This window comes from Pristiophorus japonicus, chromosome 17 (assembly GCF_044704955.1).
Source record: "Pristiophorus japonicus isolate sPriJap1 chromosome 17, sPriJap1.hap1, whole genome shotgun sequence".
Taxonomy (NCBI): domain Eukaryota; kingdom Metazoa; phylum Chordata; class Chondrichthyes; family Pristiophoridae; genus Pristiophorus; species Pristiophorus japonicus.
Genome location: NC_091993.1, coordinates 107,246,242 through 107,268,305, shown reverse-complemented (window position 1 = coordinate 107,268,305; position 22,064 = coordinate 107,246,242). Strand labels below are relative to the sequence as shown.

Below are 22,064 nucleotides of genomic sequence, written 5' to 3'. Positions count from 1 at the left end.
CTCGTCAGGGCTAAGGTAGACTCCCAGATAGAGGAGATGGGTCGTGCTCCAGGCAAAAGGCCTGAGCTCCTCCGGCAGGGAGTCCACCCGCCACTGACCCACCAGGAGTCCGGAACATTTTTCCCAGTTGATTCTGGCGGAGGATGCGGCCGAGTAAATCTCCTGGCATCACGCATCCTCTGCAGGTCAGCGGGATCCTCTACCGCGAGGAGCACGTCATCGGCGTAAGCCGAGAGGACGACCTCCACGCCCGGCCCTTGCAGAGCCAGTCCCGTCAACCTCGTCCGCAGGAGGCGCAGGAAAGTCTCCACGCAGATGGCGTATAACTGGCCGGACATGGGGCATCCCTGGCGCACCCCTCTCCTAAAGCGAAGGGGCGCCGTCAAGGACCCGGTAACCTTAATCAGACACTCCGCGGCAGCGTACAAAAGTCGGATCCGGGCGACGAAATGCGTCCCGAACCCGAAAGCACGCAGAGTTCCGAGCAGATAGTCGTGATCCACCCTGTCGAACGCCTTCTCTTGGTCGAGAGATAGGAAGGCGACCGACAGACCAGCCTACTGGGAATGATGGATGAGGTCCCGGACCAGATGGATGTTGTCGTGGATTGTCCGGCCCGGGACCGTGTAGGACTGGTCGGGGTGGATCATGTGGTCCAGCACGGTGCCAAGGCGAGCAGACATCGCCCTGGCGAAGATTTTGTAGTCCGTGCTGAGGAGGGACCGGGCGCCAGTTCTTAAGGAGGCGGAGATCGCCCTTCTTAGGCAGCAGGACGATGACTGCCCTGCGCCAAGAGAGGGGCATCTCCCCGGTCGCCAGACTTCCCCCAGGACCCGCGCGTAGTTGCTCCCCAGGACGTCCCAGAACGCCCTGTGGAACTCCACGGTCAGCCCGTCCAGCCCCGGGTATTTTCCCCTCGAGAGCCGGTCGAGGGCACCGGTCAGCTCCGCCAGGCTTAGCGGAGCTTCCAAATTTTCACCGCCCTCCGGGCTGACTTTCGGCAGGTCCTCCCACAAAACTCTACGCGCTTCCTCGCTGGACGGATCCGGAGAGAACAGAGCCCCGTAATATTCACGGGCCCTGTTGTTGACGCCCTCCGGATCCGAGACGAGAGAGCCGTCGTCGGCCAGCAGCGTCAAGAGCTGCTTACGGACACTCTGCCTTTTTTCCAGCGAGTAGAAGAAGGGGGAGCTGCGGTCCAGATCCCGCAGGAACCGGATCCGCGACCTCACGAACGCGCCTCGGGACCCGACGAGCTGCAGGTCCTTCAGCGCGGCATTCTTCGCTTCGTACACCGTCCGCAGGGCCGGGTCCTGGACGACTTGACCGAGACGGGCTTCCAGGTCGAGCACCTCTTTTTCTAGGCGCCCGACTCCGGCCGCCCGCCTCTTGGTCGACCCCCTCGCATACTCTTGACAGAAGACGCGGACGTGAGCCTTGCCCACGTCCCACCATAGCCTCAAGGAGGGGAAGCCCCCCTGCTTCCTTCTCCAGTCGGCCCAGAATCGACGGAACGAGTCCTGGAACTGCACGTCCTCCAGCAGCCGGTTGTTAAAATGCCAGTACGCGGACCCCGTCCTCGCGCGGAGCGAAGCGAGCTCCGCCCACACCAGGTGGTGGTCCGAACACGGCACCGGCCGCATGGAGGCCGCCGGGACGCAGGAAACGTACGCCCGAGACACGTAAAGGCGGTCGACTCTAGACCATCCTACTCCAGGCCTCACCCAAGTAAAGGCGCTGGAGTCGGGGTGGAGATTTTGCCAGACGTCCACCAAGTCGAAGGACCCGACCAGGTCCCTCAACTTCTCCATCGCCGTCATGCACTGCGGGGCACCGGAGCGGTCCCTCGCCTCGAGGGTGCAGTTAAAATCCCCCCCGAGGACAATGCAGTCGCCGACGTCGACGGAGCCAAGAAGAGCGGACACCTCTTCAAAGAAGCGCGTTTGCTGCGGGCCGGGCTGAGGGGCGTACACGTTCACGAGATGGAGCGGCACGTCCCCCAGGCGAACCGTTACGTGCAGCAAGCGGCCTGGCACGGGCTCCTCGACCCCCAAGATCTCCGGCTGAAAATGCGGGCCCAGCAAGATGGCCACCCCACTAGAAGTGGCGGTGAGGTGGCTCATGCGGACCTCTCCTTGCCATTCCAGGAGCCACGTGGCTTCGTCTCCCGGAACGGTGTGGGTTTCTTGCAGGAAGCACACCGCATATTTCCCCTCCCGCAGGAGCGAAAAATTGTCAAATCTACGGCGTGCCCCTCTGCCGCCGTTGATGTTGAGGCTGGCTATGGTTATCTTCATGGCAAAAGCATAGTGCAACCTCTACCTTAACCTATTGCGGGGGAGGGAGCAGAGTCTTTTGTTGACCTCCACTCCTTCAGCAGCCCAGCGAGGAACTTTTTGAGCCGGCGCAGCTCAAGGCCTTGCGCCCTTGATAAGGGTCCGCCCGCGGCCATGGTTTTAGCGGCGACGCGGACGGAAGCGATGAGCAGCCCCGGCTCGGACCATCTTTCCCGGGCCAGATGGGCTCGGTTGCGGCGATCCTGGCTCTCGACCAAAAAGTCCCGGAGCTCCTTTGCAGGAATGAGGGGGGACTCAGCGGCGGGCACGAGGAGATCCACCGCCTCACTGGCGATGGACTCGAGATCTTCACCCGCGTCTTCCACCGAGTCCCCGTCCTCCTCTGGGAGGTCGCCGCTAGCAGCCGGCCCGTCGACCGCACGAGGTACGGCAAACGGCCCGGCCGCTCCATCCGGTCCTGGCTCTACCCCGATCCCACCCCCAGGATCATCGGCAGAGGAGTCCCCACTGGGCTCTTTTAGAATTGGTGCTGGGTCGGGAAGCGACAGCGGAAGGGGTTCCTCCTCTGCCCCAGGAACCGGGGAACAAGGAGAGACCTGGCCATAGAAAATCCCCAGGCCCTCCAAGCGCTCCAGCTCCAAAGTCGGGGGCGAGGGTGGGTGTTCCTCCCCCTCCCCGCCGCCACCCCCCGGCCCAGCGTGTACAGATTCATTAAAAGTGCTAATACTTTGTGTTTCTGCCAAGTCGAGCAAATCCCAGGGGAAGTTGGATATTGGCTGGGCGGGCTCAGGTTCGGCCTTTTCGGCCCCGCCCGTCTCAGTCCCCGGGACGCTCGACCCGGCAGCTACGCATTCTTCCGCTGGCCCCACGCCCCCCACAACAGGCAGATCTTTCACGCCATCCCCGGGAGGCAGCGGCTGGGCAGCCTCGACTGCCTCACCCTCCCCGGGGACAGATTCCTCGTGCCTACGGCGCAGTTTGGGGGTGCCGGTGGGGGACGCGGGACACACGGCGGGCAACGACTCCTCCGTGGAGGGATGTTGTTCCCCCCCCCACCTCATTGGAGCGGCGCCTCCTTTTTTTCCTGGGGGGGCACGGAGACAGGGAGACCTCCATGTCTGCCGAGACCTCCCGCTCCACTCCCCCCTTTTTCTTATCTTGCCCGCGCCCGAACCCCTCTGCGGTATTAGTCAAGGGCTCGGGCACGGACTCAGGGCACCCCGCGCTCGCCGGTGACGGGGTTGGGCCGAGCGCGGTGAACAGCTTGTCTGGCGCACTAAGGGGACCCGCCTCTAGGTGTTTCGCCTTCTTCCACACCTTCTTTCCGGCCGGACGCTCTCCCTCCCCCCCGCCGGAGGCCGTGAAAACAAAAGCCCCCGACGATGCCCGCGCACCCACAGCTCTCGGCACACGGACGCTACTAGGGGGAGGGGTGGCGGCGGCGCCAGCCTTGGCCGCCCTCGGTGGTTTGGCGGCTTTGGAGGCGGGGCAGTTCTTGCGAACGTACCCCATCTCCCTGCAGGCATGGCACCGCACGCCGTCCGACGTCCAAAAGACGCGGTAGGCAGTCCCCTCGTGCACCACATTAAAATTGCCCTCTGTCGTCTCTTTTCACGACAATTATTGTAGAATTATTATGCTGCATGATCTTTTTGATTAAACTTCTGGGTTAATTCTATGAAAACTGCTGATACTTAAAAAAGTTCCCATTCATCAAATGTGTTAATTCTGAATTATCTGATTATCGTAAAGCAACAAATATTATTCTGGAGCAGTTTGTAATTGCTGTAGGAGATGATCTTTTTTCCCCTTAATTTAATTATTATCTAATGGAGTTCTGAACTTGTTTATACTTTATTTCGATTAATTTGAGAACATGAGTAGTCGGCCAAATGTTCTTTCAATCAGTATCATAAACACAGTTAATTGGTTAATGGAGATGAAAACATTGCTCTTTTATCAGTTGTTGGATGTCAATCTCCTGAACCACTCGCAAATGGTCACATAGTCACAGGATTTGGACCTACATACAAACATTGGGAGACGATCACCTACAGTTGTAATGAAGATTATGAAATGGTTGGCAACAGTGTCATTGAATGTAGTGAGAACAACTCATTCGTGCCACCACCACCTAACTGCAGACCATGTGAGTAAACGTTTATTAATCTTTTTTCCGATTCGTTCATGGGATGTGGGCATCACTGGCAAGACCAGCATTTATTTCCCATCTGGTGATGGTGAGATACCTTCTTGCACCGCAGCAGTCCATGTAGTGAAGGTACTCTCACAGAGCTTTTAGGGAGGGAGTTCCAGGAATTTGACCCAGTGATGATGAAGGAATGGTAATAGACTTCCAAGTTATTGTTAGTGCTGCTGGTGTTGGAGATGATTGTGGTGGGATTCTGAGGACTAAGGTGAGACAGTATAAAGGGCACCCATTTGATGGAATAGATGGCAGATGAAGTAGAGATGACGGAAGCATTTTGTCAATGGTGAGAGAGTTCTTCCAATGAAGTAAGAGTGCAAATTGGAAAGCCTGCAGAATCTGTGGTGAAAATGGACTGTGAAACAGCTTGTGCCTGAGGAAAGTGATCATCTGTCAGATAGAAACTTTTACCGTACATTTGAAGCTGTCAAGTTATCATCTGGAGCAATGGCCATTCAACTCCCACCTTGGGGTCACATATGTGGTCCCCAAACACCATGGACCCTTTAGGCAAGCAGTTAAAGTGAAAAGGTAAGGTTAATGCATTATTAAGGATATGTGACCAACCCAATAATTGGGTCGCCCAACTCTGTGGTTTGTGTCAGATCTGAGACCACACATGCACCTATGGGAAAGGTGCGATGTGGCAGGTTGACTGCAGGATCCCGATCCATTGTCAAAAAAATCAAATTTCTTACCTGACCCACCACCGATCCTGTCCGCTGAACTCTGGAAAATTCCAGCCATTTTTACTCGTGTCCTTCTTGGTATAGAGACCACGTGGGAGGGCATTGCTGTTGAGATAGACTTGGCGAGTAGTTGCAGTGTATCCTATAGATTGTACATACCCGAGCCACAATGAACCGGTGATGCAGGGGTGGATATTGAGTTCAATGGCAAAGGTACCAATCATGTCCTGAATATTCTTGAGCTTCTTGAATGTTGTTGGGATTGCACCAACAGAGTATCAGTGGTGAGTGTTCCATCAAAGTGTTGAATTGAGCCTTGTAGATGGTGGAACGGCATTCAGATGGCAGGAAGTAGTCCACGTGTCGCAGAGTACCCAATCTCTGCCCTGCTCTTTTAGTTGCAGTGTTGATGTAGCTGGTCTAGTTCAGCTTCTGTAATGTGGTGACCCTCAAGATGTTGATGGTGGGGGGTTTCAGCAAAAGTAATGCCATTGTAAGTTATGGGGAGATGGCTGGGTTTTCTCCTTTTTGAGAAAATCTTTGCCTGCCAGATATGCGGCATGAATGTTACATGCCACTTGACAGCTCAAGTCTGAATGTTGTAGGTTGGCATGGGCTGCTTCTTTATCCGAGAAGTTATGAATAATAATGAACACTGTGGAATCGTCAGCAAACAGCCTCACTCCTGATCTTTTGACAGAGATAAGGTCTTTAATAAAGTAGCTGAAGATGGTTGGGTTGAGGATGCTTCCCTGAGTAACTCCTGCAGTGACATCCTGGTGCTGTGACAACTGGCCTCCAACAACCATGACCATCTTTCTTCACAGCAGATATGACTCCAGCCATTGGAGGGTTTTCCTTTGACCCCATTGGCTTTAATCTTTTTATATTGACGGTCTGTAATCTGCATATGGTTTCTGATCCATGTTGCCAGAGCAATTATATTGGATAGATTGCCAATACAAATGAAACATTTTGTTTTCACGACAATTATTGTAGAATTATTATGCTGCATGATCTTTTTGATTAAACTTCTGGGTTAATTCTATGAAAACTGCTGATACTTAAAAAAGTTCCCATTCATCAAATGTGTTAATTCTGAATTATCTGATTATCGTAAAGCAACAAATATTATTCTGGAGGAGTTTGTAATTGTTGCAGGAAACGATCTTTTTTCCCCTTGATTTAATTATTATCTAATGGAGTTCTGAACTTGTTTATACTTTATTTCGATAATTTGAGAACATGAGTAGTCGGCCAAATGTTCTTTCAATCAGTATCATAAGCACAGTTAATTGGTTAATGGAGATGAAAACATTGCTCTTTTGTCAGTTGTTGGATGTCAATCTCCTGAACCGCTCGCAAATGGTCACATAGTCACAGGATTTGGACCTACATACAAACATTGGGAGACGATCACCTACAGCTGTAATGAAGATTATGAAATGGTTGGCAACAGTGTCATTGAATGTAGTGAGAATAACTCATTCGTGCCACCACCACCTATCTGCAGACCATGTGAGTAAACGTTTATTAATCCTTTTTCCTATTCGTTCATGGGATGTGGGCATCACTGGCAAGACCAGCATTTATTGCCCATCCCTGATAGGCCCTTGAGAAGGTGGTGATGGGGAGATACCTTCTTGAACCGCAGCAGTTCATGTGGTGAAGGTACTCCCACAGTGCTTTTAGGGAGGGAGTTCCAGGAATTTGACCCAGCGATGATGAAGGAATGGTGATAGACTTCCAAGTTATTGTTAGTACTGCTGGTGTGCCTGGTGCTGCTGGTGTTGGAGATGATTGTGGTGGGATTCTGAGGACTAAGGTGAGACAGTATAAAGGGCACCCATTTGATGGAATAGATGGCAGATGAAGTAGAGATGACGGAAGCATTTTGTCAATGGTGAGAGAGTTCTTCCAATGAAGTAAGAGTGCAAATTGGAAAGCCTGCAGAATCTGTGGTGAAAATGGACTGTGAAACAGCTTGTGCCTGAGGAAAGTGATCATCTGTCAGATAGAAACTTTTACCGTACATTTGAAGCTGTCAAGTTATCATCTGGAGCAATGGCCATTCAACTCCCACCTTGGGGTCACATATGTGGTCCCCAAACACCATGGACCCTTTAGGCAAGCAGTTAAAGTGAAAAGGTAAGGTTAATGCATTATTAAGGATATGTGACCAACCCAATAATTGGGTCGCCCAACTCTGTGGTTTGTGTCAGATCTGAGACCACACATGCACCTATGGGAAAGGTGCGATGTGGCAGGTTGACTGCAGGATCCCGATCCACTGTCAAAAAAATCAAATTTCTTACCTGACCCACCACCAATCCTGTCCGCTGAACTCGGGAAAATTCCGGCCATTTTTACTCGTGTCCTTCTTGGTATAGAGACCACGTGGGAGGGCATTGCTGTTGAGATAGACTTGGCGAGTAGTTGCAGTGTATCCTATAGATTGTACATACCCGAGCCACAATGAACCGGTGATGCAGGGGTGGATATTGAGTTCAATGGCAAAGGTACCAATCATGTCCTGAATATTCTTGAGCTTCTTGAATGTTGTTGGGGTTGCACCAACAGAGTATCAGTGGTGAGTGTTCCATCAAAGTGTTGAATTGAGCCTTGTAGATGGTGGAACGGCATTCAGATGGCAGGAAGTAGTCCACGTGTCGCAGAGTACCCAATCTCTGCCCTGCTCTTTTAGTTGCAGTGTTGATGTAGCTGGTCTAGTTCAGCTTCTGTAATATGGTGACCCTCAAGATGTTGATGGTGGGGGGTTTCAGCAAAAGTAATGCCATTGTAGGTTATGGGGAGATGGCTGGGTTTTCTCCTTTTTGAGAAAATCTTTGCCTGCCAGATATGCGGCATGAATGTTACATGCCACTTGGCAGCTCAAGTCTGAATGTTGTAGGTTGGCATGGGCTGCTTCTTTATCCGAGAAGTTATGAATAATAATGAACACTGTGGAATCGTCAGCAAACAGCCTCACTCCTGATCTTTTGACAGAGATAAGGTCTTTAATAAAGTAGCTGAAGATGGTTGGGTTGAGGATGCTTCCCTGAGTAACTCCTGCAGTGACATCCTGGTGCTGTGACAACTGGCCTCCAACAACCATGACCATCTTTCTTCACAGCAGATATGACTCCAGCCATTGGAGGGTTTTCCTTTGACCCCATTGGCTTTAATCTTTTTATATTGACGGTCTGTAATCTGCATATGGTTTCTGATCCATGTTGCCAGAGCAATTATATTGGATAGATTGCCAATACAAATGAAACATTTTGTTTTCACGACAATTATTGTAGAATTATTATGCTGCATGATCTTTTTGATTAAACTTCTGGGTTAATTCTATGAAAACTGCTGATACTTAAAAAAGTTCCCATTCATCAAATGTGTTAATTCTGAATTATCTGATTATCGTAAAGCAACAAATATTATTCTGGAGGAGTTTGTAATTGTTGCAGGAAACGATCTTTTTTCCCCTTGATTTAATTATTATCGAATGGAGTTCTGAACTTGTTTATACTTTATTTCGATAATTTGAGAACATGAGTAGTCGGCCAAATGTTCTTTCAATCAGTATCATAAGCACAGTTAATTGGTTAATGGAGATGAAAACATTGCTCTTTTGTCAGTTGTTGGATGTCAATCTCCTGAACCGCTCGCAAATGGTCACATAGTCACAGGATTTGGACCTACATACAAACATTGGGAGACGATCACCTACAGCTGTAATGAAGATTATGAAATGGTTGGCAACAGTGTCATTGAATGTAGTGAGAATAACTCATTCGTGCCACCACCACCTATCTGCAGACCATGTGAGTAAACGTTTATTAATCCTTTTTCCTATTCGTTCATGGGATGTGGGCATCACTGGCAAGACCAGCATTTATTGCCCATCCCTGATAGGCCCTTGAGAAGGTGGTGATGGGGAGATACCTTCTTGAACCGCAGCAGTTCATGTGGTGAAGGTACTCCCACAGTGCTTTTAGGGAGGAAGTTCCAGGAATTTGACCCAGTGATGATGAAGGAATGGTGATAGACTTCCAAGTTATTGTTAGTGCTGCTGGTGTGCCTGGTGCTGCTGGTGTTGGAGATGATTGTGGTGGGATTCTGAGGACTAAGGTGAGACAGTATAAAGGGCACCCATTTGATGGAATAGATGGCAGATGAAGTAGAGATGACGGAAGCATTTTGTCAATGGTGAGAGAGTTCTTCCAATGAAGTAAGAGTGCAAATTGGAAAGCCTGCAGAATCTGTGGTGAAAATGGACTGTGAAACAGCTTGTGCCTGAGGAAAGTGATCATCTGTCAGATAGAAACTTTTACCGTACATTTGAAGCTGTCAAGTTATCATCTGGAGCAATGGCCATTCAACTCCCACCTTGGGGTCACATATGTGGTCCCCAAACACCATGGACCCTTTAGGCAAGCAGTTAAAGTGAAAAGGTAAGGTTAATGCATTATTAAGGATATGTGACCAACCCAATAATTGGGTCGCCCAACTCTGTGGTTTGTGTCAGATCTGAGACCACACATGCACCTATGGGAAAGGTGCGATGTGGCAGGTTGACTGCAGGATCCCGATCCACTGTCAAAAAAATCAAATTTCTTACCTGACCCACCACCAATCCTGTCCGCTGAACTCTGGAAAATTCCGGCCATTTTTACTCGTGTCCTTCTTGGTATAGAGACCACGTGGGAGGGCATTGCTGTTGAGATAGACTTGGCGAGTAGTTGCAGTGTATCCTATAGATTGTACATACCCGAGCCACAATGAACCGGTGATGCAGGGGTGGATATTGAGTTCAATGGCAAAGGTACCAATCATGTCCTGAATATTCTTGAGCTTCTTGAATGTTGTTGGGGTTGCACCAACAGAGTATCAGTGGTGAGTGTTCCATCAAAGTGTTGAATTGAGCCTTGTAGATGGTGGAACGGCATTCAGATGGCAGGAAGTAGTCCACGTGTCGCAGAGTACCCAATCTCTGCCCTGCTCTTTTAGTTGCAGTGTTGATGTAGCTGGTCTAGTTCAGCTTCTGTAATATGGTGACCCTCAAGATGTTGATGGTGGGGGGTTTCAGCAAAAGTAATGCCATTGTAGGTTATGGGGAGATGGCTGGGTTTTCTCCTTTTTGAGAAAATCTTTGCCTGCCAGATATGCGGCATGAATGTTACATGCCACTTGGCAGCTCAAGTCTGAATGTTGTAGGTTGGCATGGGCTGCTTCTTTATCCGAGAAGTTATGAATAATAATGAATACTGTGGAATCGTCAGCAAACAGCCTCACTCCTGATCTTTTGACAGAGATAAGGTCTTTAATAAAGTAGCTGAAGATGGTTGGGTTGAGGATGCTTCCCTGAGTAACTCCTGCAGTGACATCCTGGTGCTGTGACAACTGGCCTCCAACAACCATGACCATCTTTCTTCACAGCAGATATGACTCCAGCCATTGGAGGGTTTTCCTTTGACCCCATTGGCTTTAATCTTTTTATATTGACGGTCTGTAATCTGCATATGGTTTCTGATCCATGTTGCCAGAGCAATTATATTGGATAGATTGCCAATACAAATGAAACATTTTGTTTTCACGACAATTATTGTAGAATTATTATGCTGCATGATCTTTTTGATTAAACTTCTGGGTTAATTCTATGAAAACTGCTGATACTTAAAAAAGTTCCCATTCATCAAATGTGTTAATTCTGAATTATCTGATTATCGTAAAGCAACAAATATTATTCTGGAGGAGTTTGTAATTGTTGCAGGAAACGATCTTTTTTCCCCTTGATTTAATTATTATCGAATGGAGTTCTGAACTTGTTTATACTTTATTTCGATAATTTGAGAACATGAGTAGTCGGCCAAATGTTCTTTCAATCAGTATCATAAGCACAGTTAATTGGTTAATGGAGATGAAAACATTGCTCTTTTGTCAGTTGTTGGATGTCAATCTCCTGAACCGCTCGCAAATGGTCACATAGTCACAGGATTTGGACCTACATACAAACATTGGGAGACGATCACCTACAGCTGTAATGAAGATTATGAAATGGTTGGCAACAGTGTCATTGAATGTAGTGAGAATAACTCATTCGTGCCACCACCACCTATCTGCAGACCATGTGAGTAAACGTTTATTAATCCTTTTTCCTATTCGTTCATGGGATGTGGGCATCACTGGCAAGACCAGCATTTATTGCCCATCCCTGATAGGCCCTTGAGAAGGTGGTGATGGGGAGATACCTTCTTGAACCGCAGCAGTTCATGTGGTGAAGGTACTCCCACAGTGCTTTTAGGGAGGGAGTTCCAGGAATTTGACCCAGTGATGATGAAGGAATGGTGATAGACTTCCAAGTTATTGTTAGTGTTGCTGGTGTGCCTGGTGCTGCTGGTGTTGGAGATGATTGTGGTGGGATTCTGAGGACTAAGGTGAGACAGTATAAAGCGCACCCATTTGATGGAATAGATGGCAGATGAAGTAGAGATGACGGAAGCATTTTGTCAATGGTGAGAGAGTTCTTCCAATGAAGTAAGAGTGCAAATTGGAAAGCCTGCAGAATCTGTGGTGAAAATGGACTGTGAAACAGCTTGTGCCTGAGGAAAGTGATCATCTGTCAGATAGAAACTTTTACCGTACATTTGAAGCTGTCAAGTTATCATCTGGAGCAATGGCCATTCAACTCCCACCTTGGGGTCACATATGTGGTCCCCAAACACCATGGACCCTTTAGGCAAGCAGTTAAAGTGAAAAGGTAAGGTTAATGCATTATTAAGGATATGTGACCAACCCAATAATTGGGTCGCCCAACTCTGTGGTTTGTGTCAGATCTGAGACCACACATGCACCTATGGGAAAGGTGCGATGTGGCAGGTTGACTGCAGGATCCCGATCCACTGTCAAAAAAATCAAATTTCTTACCTGACCCACCACCAATCCTGTCCGCTGAACTCTGGAAAATTCCGGCCATTTTTACTCGTGTCCTTCTTGGTATAGAGACCACGTGGGAGGGCATTGCTGTTGAGATAGACTTGGCGAGTAGTTGCAGTGTATCCTATAGATTGTACATACCCGAGCCACAATGAACCGGTGATGCAGGGGTGGATATTGAGTTCAATGGCAAAGGTACCAATCATGTCCTGAATATTCTTGAGCTTCTTGAATGTTGTTGGGGTTGCACCAACAGAGTATCAGTGGTGAGTGTTCCATCAAAGTGTTGAATTGAGCCTTGTAGATGGTGGAACGGCATTCAGATGGCAGGAAGTAGTCCACGTGTCGCAGAGTACCCAATCTCTGCCCTGCTCTTTTAGTTGCAGTGTTGATGTAGCTGGTCTAGTTCAGCTTCTGTAATATGGTGACCCTCAAGATGTTGATGGTGGGGGGTTTCAGCAAAAGTAATGCCATTGTAGGTTATGGGGAGATGGCTGGGTTTTCTCCTTTTTGAGAAAATCTTTGCCTGCCAGATATGCGGCATGAATGTTACATGCCACTTGGCAGCTCAAGTCTGAATGTTGTAGGTTGGCATGGGCTGCTTCTTTATCCGAGAAGTTATGAATAATAATGAACACTGTGGAATCGTCAGCAAACAGCCTCACTCCTGATCTTTTGACAGAGATAAGGTCTTTAATAAAGTAGCTGAAGATGGTTGGGTTGAGGATGCTTCCCTGAGTAACTCCTGCAGTGACATCCTGGTGCTGTGACAACTGGCCTCCAACAACCATGACCATCTTTCTTCACAGCAGATATGACTCCAGCCATTGGAGGGTTTTCCTTTGACCCCATTGGCTTTAATCTTTTTATATTGACGGTCTGTAATCTGCATATGGTTTCTGATCCATGTTGCCAGAGCAATTATATTGGATAGATTGCCAATACAAATGAAACATTTTGTTTTCACGACAATTATTGTAGAATTATTATGCTGCATGATCTTTTTGATTAAACTTCTGGGTTAATTCTATGAAAACTGCTGATACTTAAAAAAGTTCCCATTCATCAAATGTGTTAATTCTGAATTATCTGATTATCGTAAAGCAACAAATATTATTCTGGAGGAGTTTGTAATTGTTGCAGGAAACGATCTTTTTTCCCCTTGATTTAATTATTATCGAATGGAGTTCTGAACTTGTTTATACTTTATTTCGATAATTTGAGAACATGAGTAGTCGGCCAAATGTTCTTTCAATCAGTATCATAAGCACAGTTAATTGGTTAATGGAGATGAAAACATTGCTCTTTTGTCAGTTGTTGGATGTCAATCTCCTGAACCGCTCGCAAATGGTCACATAGTCACAGGATTTGGACCTACATACAAACATTGGGAGACGATCACCTACAGCTGTAATGAAGATTATGAAATGGTTGGCAACAGTGTCATTGAATGTAGTGAGAATAACTCATTCGTGCCACCACCACCTATCTGCAGACCATGTGAGTAAACGTTTATTAATCCTTTTTCCTATTCGTTCATGGGATGTGGGCATCACTGGCAAGACCAGCATTTATTGCCCATCCCTGATAGGCCCTTGAGAAGGTGGTGATGGGGAGATACCTTCTTGAACCGCAGCAGTTCATGTGGTGAAGGTACTCCCACAGTGCTTTTAGGGAGGGAGTTCCAGGAATTTGACCCAGTGATGATGAAGGAATGGTGATAGACTTCCAAGTTATTGTTAGTGTTGCTGGTGTGCCTGGTGCTGCTGGTGTTGGAGATGATTGTGGTGGGATTCTGAGGACTAAGGTGAGACAGTATAAAGGGCACCCATTTGATGGAATAGATGGCAGATGAAGTAGAGATGACGGAAGCATTTTGTCAATGGTGAGAGAGTTCTTCCAATGAAGTAAGAGTGCAAATTGGAAAGCCTGCAGAATCTGTGGTGAAAATGGACTGTGAAACAGCTTGTGCCTGAGGAAAGTGATCATCTGTCAGATAGAAACTTTTACCGTACATTTGAAGCTGTCAAGTTATCATCTGGAGCAATGGCCATTCAACTCCCACCTTGGGGTCACATATGTGGTCCCCAAACACCATGGACCCTTTAGGCAAGCAGTTAAAGTGAAAAGGTAAGGTTAATGCATTATTAAGGATATGTGACCAACCCAATAATTGGGTCGCCCAACTCTGTGGTTTGTGTCAGATCTGAGACCACACATGCACCTATGGGAAAGGTGCGATGTGGCAGGTTGACTGCAGGATCCCGATCCACTGTCAAAAAAATCAAGTTTCTTACCTGACCCACCACCAATCCTGTCCGCTGAACTCTGGAAAATTCCGGCCATTTTTACTCGTGTCCTTCTTGGTATAGAGACCACGTGGGAGGGCATTGCTGTTGAGATAGACTTGGCGAGTAGTTGCAGTGTATCCTATAGATTGTACATACCCGAGCCACAATGAACCGGTGATGCAGGGGTGGATATTGAGTTCAATGGCAAAGGTACCAATCATGTCCTGAATATTCTTGAGCTTCTTGAATGTTGTTGGGGTTGCACCAACAGAGTATCAGTGGTGAGTGTTCCATCAAAGTGTTGAATTGAGCCTTGTAGATGGTGGAACGGCATTCAGATGGCAGGAAGTAGTCCACGTGTCGCAGAGTACCCAATCTCTGCCCTGCTCTTTTAGTTGCAGTGTTGATGTAGCTGGTCTAGTTCAGCTTCTGTAATATGGTGACCCTCAAGATGTTGATGGTGGGGGGTTTCAGCAAAAGTAATGCCATTGTAGGTTATGGGGAGATGGCTGGGTTTTCTCCTTTTTGAGAAAATCTTTGCCTGCCAGATATGCGGCATGAATGTTACATGCCACTTGGCAGCTCAAGTCTGAATGTTGTAGGTTGGCATGGGCTGCTTCTTTATCCGAGAAGTTATGAATAATAATGAACACTGTGGAATCGTCAGCAAACAGCCTCACTCCTGATCTTTTGACAGAGATAAGGTCTTTAATAAAGTAGCTGAAGATGGTTGGGTTGAGGATGCTTCCCTGAGTAACTCCTGCAGTGACATCCTGGTGCTGTGACAACTGGCCTCCAACAACCATGACCATCTTTCTTCACAGCAGATATGACTCCAGCCATTGGAGGGTTTTCCTTTGACCCCATTGGCTTTAATCTTTTTATATTGACGGTCTGTAATCTGCATATGGTTTCTGATCCATGTTGCCAGAGCAATTATATTGGATAGATTGCCAATACAAATGAAACATTTTGTTTTCACGACAATTATTGTAGAATTATTATGCTGCATGATCTTTTTGATTAAACTTCTGGGTTAATTCTATGAAAACTGCTGATACTTAAAAAAGTTCCCATTCATCAAATGTGTTAATTCTGAATTATCTGATTATCGTAAAGCAACAAATATTATTCTGGAGGAGTTTGTAATTGTTGCAGGAAACGATCTTTTTTCCCCTTGATTTAATTATTATCGAATGGAGTTCTGAACTTGTTTATACTTTATTTCGATAATTTGAGAACATGAGTAGTCGGCCAAATGTTCTTTCAATCAGTATCATAAGCACAGTTAATTGGTTAATGGAGATGAAAACATTGCTCTTTTGTCAGTTGTTGGATGTCAATCTCCTGAACCGCTCGCAAATGGTCACATAGTCACAGGATTTGGACCTACATACAAACATTGGGAGACGATCACCTACAGCTGTAATGAAGATTATGAAATGGTTGGCAACAGTGTCATTGAATGTAGTGAGAATAACTCATTCGTGCCACCACCACCTATCTGCAGACCATGTGAGTAAACGTTTATTAATCCTTTTTCCTATTCGTTCATGGGATGTGGGCATCACTGGCAAGACCAGCATTTATTGCCCATCCCTGATAGGCCCTTGAGAAGGTGGTGATGGGGAGATACCTTCTTGAACCGCAGCAGTTCATGTGGTGAAGGTACTCCCACAGTGCTTTTAGGGAGGGAGTTCCAGGAATTTGACCCAGTGATGATGAAGGAATGGTGATAGACTTCCAAGTTATTGTTAGTGTTGCTGGTGTGCCTGGTGCTGCTGGTGTTGGAGATGATTGTGGTGGGATTCTGAGGACTAAGGTGAGACAGTATAAAGGGCACCCATTTGATGGAATAGATGGCAGATGAAGTAGAGATGACGGAAGCATTTTGTCAATGGTGAGAGAGTTCTTCCAATGAAGTAAGAGTGCAAATTGGAAAGCCTGCAGAATCTGTGGTGAAAATGGACTGTGAAACAGCTTGTGCCTGAGGAAAGTGATCATCTGTCAGATAGAAACTTTTACCGTACATTTGAAGCTGTCAAGTTATCATCTGGAGCAATGGCCATTCAACTCCCACCTTGGGGTCACATATGTGGTCCCCAAACACCATGGACCCTTTAGGCAAGCAGTTAAAGTGAAAAGGTAAGGTTAATGCATTATTAAGGATATGTGACCAACCCAATAATTGGGTCGCCCAACTCTGTGGTTTGTGTCAGATCTGAGACCACACATGCACCTATGGGAAAGGCGCGATGTGGCAGGTTGACTGCAGGATCCCGATCCACTGTCAAAAAAATCAAATTTCTTACCTGACCCACCACCAATCCTGTCCGCTGAACTCTGGAAAATTCCGGCCATTTTTACTCGTGTCCTTCTTGGTATAGAGACCACGTGGGAGGGCATTGCTGTTGAGATAGACTTGGCGAGTAGTTGCAGTGTATCCTATAGATTGTACATACCCGAGCCACAATGAACCGGTGATGCAGGGGTGGATATTGAGTTCAATGGCAAAGGTACCAATCATGTCCTGAATATTCTTGAGCTTCTTGAATGTTGTTGGGATTGCACCAACAGAGTATCAGTGGTGAGTGTTCCATCAAAGTGTTGAATTGAGCCTTGTAGATGGTGGAACGGCATTCAGATGGCAGGAAGTAGTCCACGTGTCGCAGAGTACCCAATCTCTGCCCTGCTCTTTTAGTTGCAGTGTTGATGTAGCTGGTCTAGTTCAGCTTCTGTAATATGGTGACCCTCAAGATGTTGATGGTGGGGGGTTTCAGCAAAAGTAATGCCATTGTAGGTTATGGGGAGATGGCTGGGTTTTCTCCTTTTTGAGAAAATCTTTGCCTGCCAGATATGCGGCATGAATGTTACATGCCACTTGGCAGCTCAAGTCTGAATGTTGTAGGTTGGCATGGGCTGCTTCTTTATCCGAGAAGTTATGAATAATAATGAACACTGTGGAATCGTCAGCAAACAGCCTCACTCCTGATCTTTTGACAGAGATAAGGTCTTTAATAAAGTAGCTGAAGATGGTTGGGTTGAGGATGCTTCCCTGAGTAACTCCTGCAGTGACATCCTGGTGCTGTGACAACTGGCCTCCAACAACCATGACCATCTTTCTTCACAGCAGATATGACTCCAGCCATTGGAGGGTTTTCCTTTGACCCCATTGGCTTTAATCTTTTTATATTGACGGTCTGTAATCTGCATATGGTTTCTGATCCATGTTGCCAGAGCAATTATATTGGATAGATTGCCAATACAAATGAAACATTTTGTTTTCACGACAATTATTGTAGAATTATTATGCTGCATGATCTTTTTGATTAAACTTCTGGGTTAATTCTATGAAAACTGCTGATACTTAAAAAAGTTCCCATTCATCAAATGTGTTAATTCTGAATTATCTGATTATCGTAAAGCAACAAATATTATTCTGGAGGAGTTTGTAATTGTTGCAGGAAACGATCTTTTTTCCCCTTGATTTAATTATTATCGAATGGAGTTCTGAACTTGTTTATACTTTATTTCGATAATTTGAGAACATGAGTAGTCGGCCAAATGTTCTTTCAATCAGTATCATAAGCACAGTTAATTGGTTAATGGAGATGAAAACATTGCTCTTTTGTCAGTTGTTGGATGTCAATCTCCTGAACCGCTCGCAAATGGTCACATAGTCACAGGATTTGGACCTACATACAAACATTGGGAGACGATCACCTACAGCTGTAATGAAGATTATGAAATGGTTGGCAACAGTGTCATTGAATGTAGTGAGAATAACTCATTCGTGCCATCACCACCTATCTGCAGACCATGTGAGTAAACGTTTATTAATCCTTTTTCCTATTCGTTCATAGGATGTGGGCATCACTGGCAAGACCAGCATTTATTTCCCATCCCTGATAGGCCCTTGAGAAGGTGGTGATGGGGAGATACCTTCTTGCACCGCAGCAGTCCATGTGGTGAAGGTACTCCCACAGTGCTTTTAGGGAGGGAGTTCCAGGAATTTGACCCAGCGATGATGAAGGAATGGTGATAGACCTCCAAGTTATTGTTAGTGCTGCTGGTGTGCCTGGTGCTGCTGGTGTTGGAGATGATTGTGGTGGGATTCTGAGGACTAAGGTGAGACAGTATAAAGGGCACCCATTTGATGGAATAGATGGCAGATGAAGTAGAGATGACGGAAGCATTTTGTCAATGGTGAGAGAGTTCTTCCAATGAAGTAAGAGTGCAAATTGGAAAGCCTGCAGAATCTGTGGTGAAAATGGACTGTGAAACAGCTTATGCCTGAGGAAAGTGATCATCTGTCAGATAGAAACTTTTACCGTACATTTGAAGCTGTCAAGTTATCATCTGGAGCAATGGCCATTCAACTCCCACCTTGGGGTCACATATGTGGTCCCCAAACACCATGGACCCTTTAGGCAAGCAGTTAAAGTGAAAAGGTAAGGTTAATGCATTATTAAGGATATGTGACCAACCCAATAATTGGGTCGCCCAACTCTGTGGTTTGTGTCAGATCTGAGACCACACATGCACCTATGGGAAAGGTGCGATGTGGCAGGTTGACTGCAGGATCCCGATCCACTGTCAAAAAAATCAAATTTCTTACCTGACCCACCACCAATCCTGTCCGCTGAACTCTGGAAAATTCCAGCCATTTTTACTCGTGTCCTTCTTGGTATAGAGACCACGTGGGAGGGCATTGCTGTTGAGATAGACTTGGCGAGTAGTTGCAGTGTATCCTATAGATTGTACATACCCGAGCCACAATGAACCGGTGATGCAGGGGTGGATATTGAGTTCAATGGCAAAGGTACCAATCATGTCCTGAATATTCTTGAGCTTCTTGAATGTTGTTGGGATTGCACCAACAGAGTATCAGTGGTGAGTGTTCCATCAAAGTGTTGAATTGAGCCTTGTAGATGGTGGAACGGCATTCAGATGGCAGGAAGTAGTCCACGTGTCGCAGAGTACCCAATCTCTGCCCTGCTCTTTTAGTTGCAGTGTTGATGTAGCTGGTCTAGTTCAGCTTCTGTAATATGGTGACCCTCAAGATGTTGATGGTGGGGGGTTTCAGCAAAAGTAATGCCATTGTAGGTTATGGGGAGATGGCTGGGTTTTCTCCTTTTTGAGAAAATCTTTGCCTGCCAGATATGCGGCATGAATGTTACATGCCACTTGGCAGCTCAAGTCTGAATGTTGTAGGTTGGCATGGGCTGCTTCTTTATCCGAGAAGTTATGAATAATAATGAACACTGTGGAATCGTCAGCAAACAGCCTCACTCCTGATCTTTTGACAGAGATAAGGTCTTTAATAAAGTAGCTGAAGATGGTTGGGTTGAGGATGCTTCCCTGAGTAACTCCTGCAGTGACATCCTGGTGCTGTGACAACTGGCCTCCAACAACCATGACCATCTTTCTTCACAGCAGATATGACTCCAGCCATTGGAGGGTTTTCCTTTGACCCCATTGGCTTTAATCTTTTTATATTGACGGTCTGTAATCTGCATATGGTTTCTGATCCATGTTGCCAGAGCAATTATATTGGATAGATTGCCAATACAAATGAAACATTTTGTTTTCACGACAATTATTGTAGAATTATTATGCTGCATGATCTTTTTGATTAAACTTCTGGGTTAATTCTATGAAAACTGCTGATACTTAAAAAAGTTCCCATTCATCAAATGTGTTAATTCTGAATTATCTGATTATCGTAAAGCAACAAATATTATTCTGGAGGAGTTTGTAATTGTTGCAGGAAACGATCTTTTTTCCCCTTGATTTAATTATTATCGAATGGAGTTCTGAACTTGTTTATACTTTATTTCGATAATTTGAGAACATGAGTAGTCGGCCAAATGTTCTTTCAATCAGTATCATAAGCACAGTTAATTGGTTAATGGAGATGAAAACATTGCTCTTTTGTCAGTTGTTGGATGTCAATCTCCTGAACCGCTCGCAAATGGTCACATAGTCACAGGATTTGGACCTACATACAAACATTGGGAGACGATCACCTACAGCTGTAATGAAGATTATGAAATGGTTGGCAACAGTGTCATTGAATGTAGTGAGAATAACTCATTCGTGCCACCACCACCTATCTGCAGACCATGTGAGTAAACGTTTATTAATCCTTTTTCCTATTCGTTCATGGGATGTGGGCATCACTGGCAAGACCAGCATTTATTGCCCATCCCTGATAGGCCCTTGAGAAGGTGGTGATGGGGAGATACCTTCTTGAACCGCAGCAGTTCATGTGGTGAAGGTACTCCCACAGTGCTTTTAGGGAGGGAGTTCCAGGAATTTGACCCAGTGATGATGAAGGAATGGTGATAGACTTCCAAGTTATTGTTAGTGTTGCTGGTGTGCCTGGTGCTGCTGGTGTTGGAGATGATTGTGGTGGGATTCTGAGGACTAAGGTGAGACAGTATAAAGGGCACCCATTTGATGGAATAGATGGCAGATGAAGTAGAGATGACGGAAGCATTTTGTCAATGGTGAGAGAGTTCTTCCAATGAAGTAAGAGTGCAAATTGGAAAGCCTGCAGAATCTGTGGTGAAAATGGACTGTGAAACAGCTTGTGCCTGAGGAAAGTGATCATCTGTCAGATAGAAACTTTTACCGTACATTTGAAGCTGTCAAGTTATCATCTGGAGCAATGGCCATTCAACTCCCACCTTGGGGTCACATATGTGGTCCCCAAACACCATGGACCCTTTAGGCAAGCAGTTAAAGTGAAAAGGTAAGGTTAATGCATTATTAAGGATATGTGACCAACCCAATAATTGGGTCGCCCAACTCTGTGGTTTGTGTCAGATCTGAGACCACACATGCACCTATGGGAAAGGTGCGATGTGGCAGGTTGACTGCAGGATCCCGATCCACTGTCAAAAAAATCAAATTTCTTACCTGACCCACCACCAATCCTGTCCGCTGAACTCTGGAAAATTCCAGCCATTTTTACTCGTGTCCTTCTTGGTATAGAGACCACGTGGGAGGGCATTGCTGTTGAGATAGACTTGGCGAGTAGTTGCAGTGTATCCTATAGATTGTACATACCCGAGCCACAATGAACCGGTGATGCAGGGGTGGATATTGAGTTCAATGGCAAAGGTACCAATCATGTCCTGAATATTCTTGAGCTTCTTGAATGTTGTTGGGATTGCACCAACAGAGTATCAGTGGTGAGTGTTCCATCAAAGTGTTGAATTGAGCCTTGTAGATGGTGGAACGGCATTCAGATGGCAGGAAGTAGTCCACGTGTCGCAGAGTACCCAATCTCTGCCCTGCTCTTTTAGTTGCAGTGTTGATGTAGCTGGTCTAGTTCAGCTTCTGTAATATGGTGACCCTCAAGATGTTGATGGTGGGGGGTTTCAGCAAAAGTAATGCCATTGTAGGTTATGGGGAGATGGCTGGGTTTTCTCCTTTTTGAGAAAATCTTTGCCTGCCAGATATGCGGCATGAATGTTACATGCCACTTGGCAGCTCAAGTCTGAATGTTGTAGGTTGGCATGGGCTGCTTCTTTATCCGAGAAGTTATGAATAATAATGAACACTGTGGAATCGTCAGCAAACAGCCTCACTCCTGATCTTTTGACAGAGATAAGGTCTTTAATAAAGTAGCTGA

General features: G+C 46.4%; 1 protein-coding gene across 1 annotated transcript in view; it reads left to right on the top strand.

Moving 5' to 3' along the window:
* Positions 1-4,373: 4,373 nt before the first annotated feature.
* Positions 4,374-22,064, top strand: part of LOC139228019 (complement receptor type 2-like) — a 60,654-nt gene continuing 42,963 nt past the window's right edge. Inside the window, exons 1-8 of the mRNA XM_070859170.1 lie at positions 4,374-4,446; positions 6,528-6,713; positions 8,834-9,019; positions 11,140-11,325; positions 13,446-13,631; positions 15,752-15,937; positions 18,058-18,243; positions 20,364-20,549. Of these exons, the coding sequence (XP_070715271.1) occupies positions 4,374-4,446; positions 6,528-6,713; positions 8,834-9,019; positions 11,140-11,325; positions 13,446-13,631; positions 15,752-15,937; positions 18,058-18,243; positions 20,364-20,549 (1,375 nt within the window). The remainder of the gene's footprint in view (positions 4,447-6,527; positions 6,714-8,833; positions 9,020-11,139; positions 11,326-13,445; positions 13,632-15,751; positions 15,938-18,057; positions 18,244-20,363; positions 20,550-22,064) is intronic.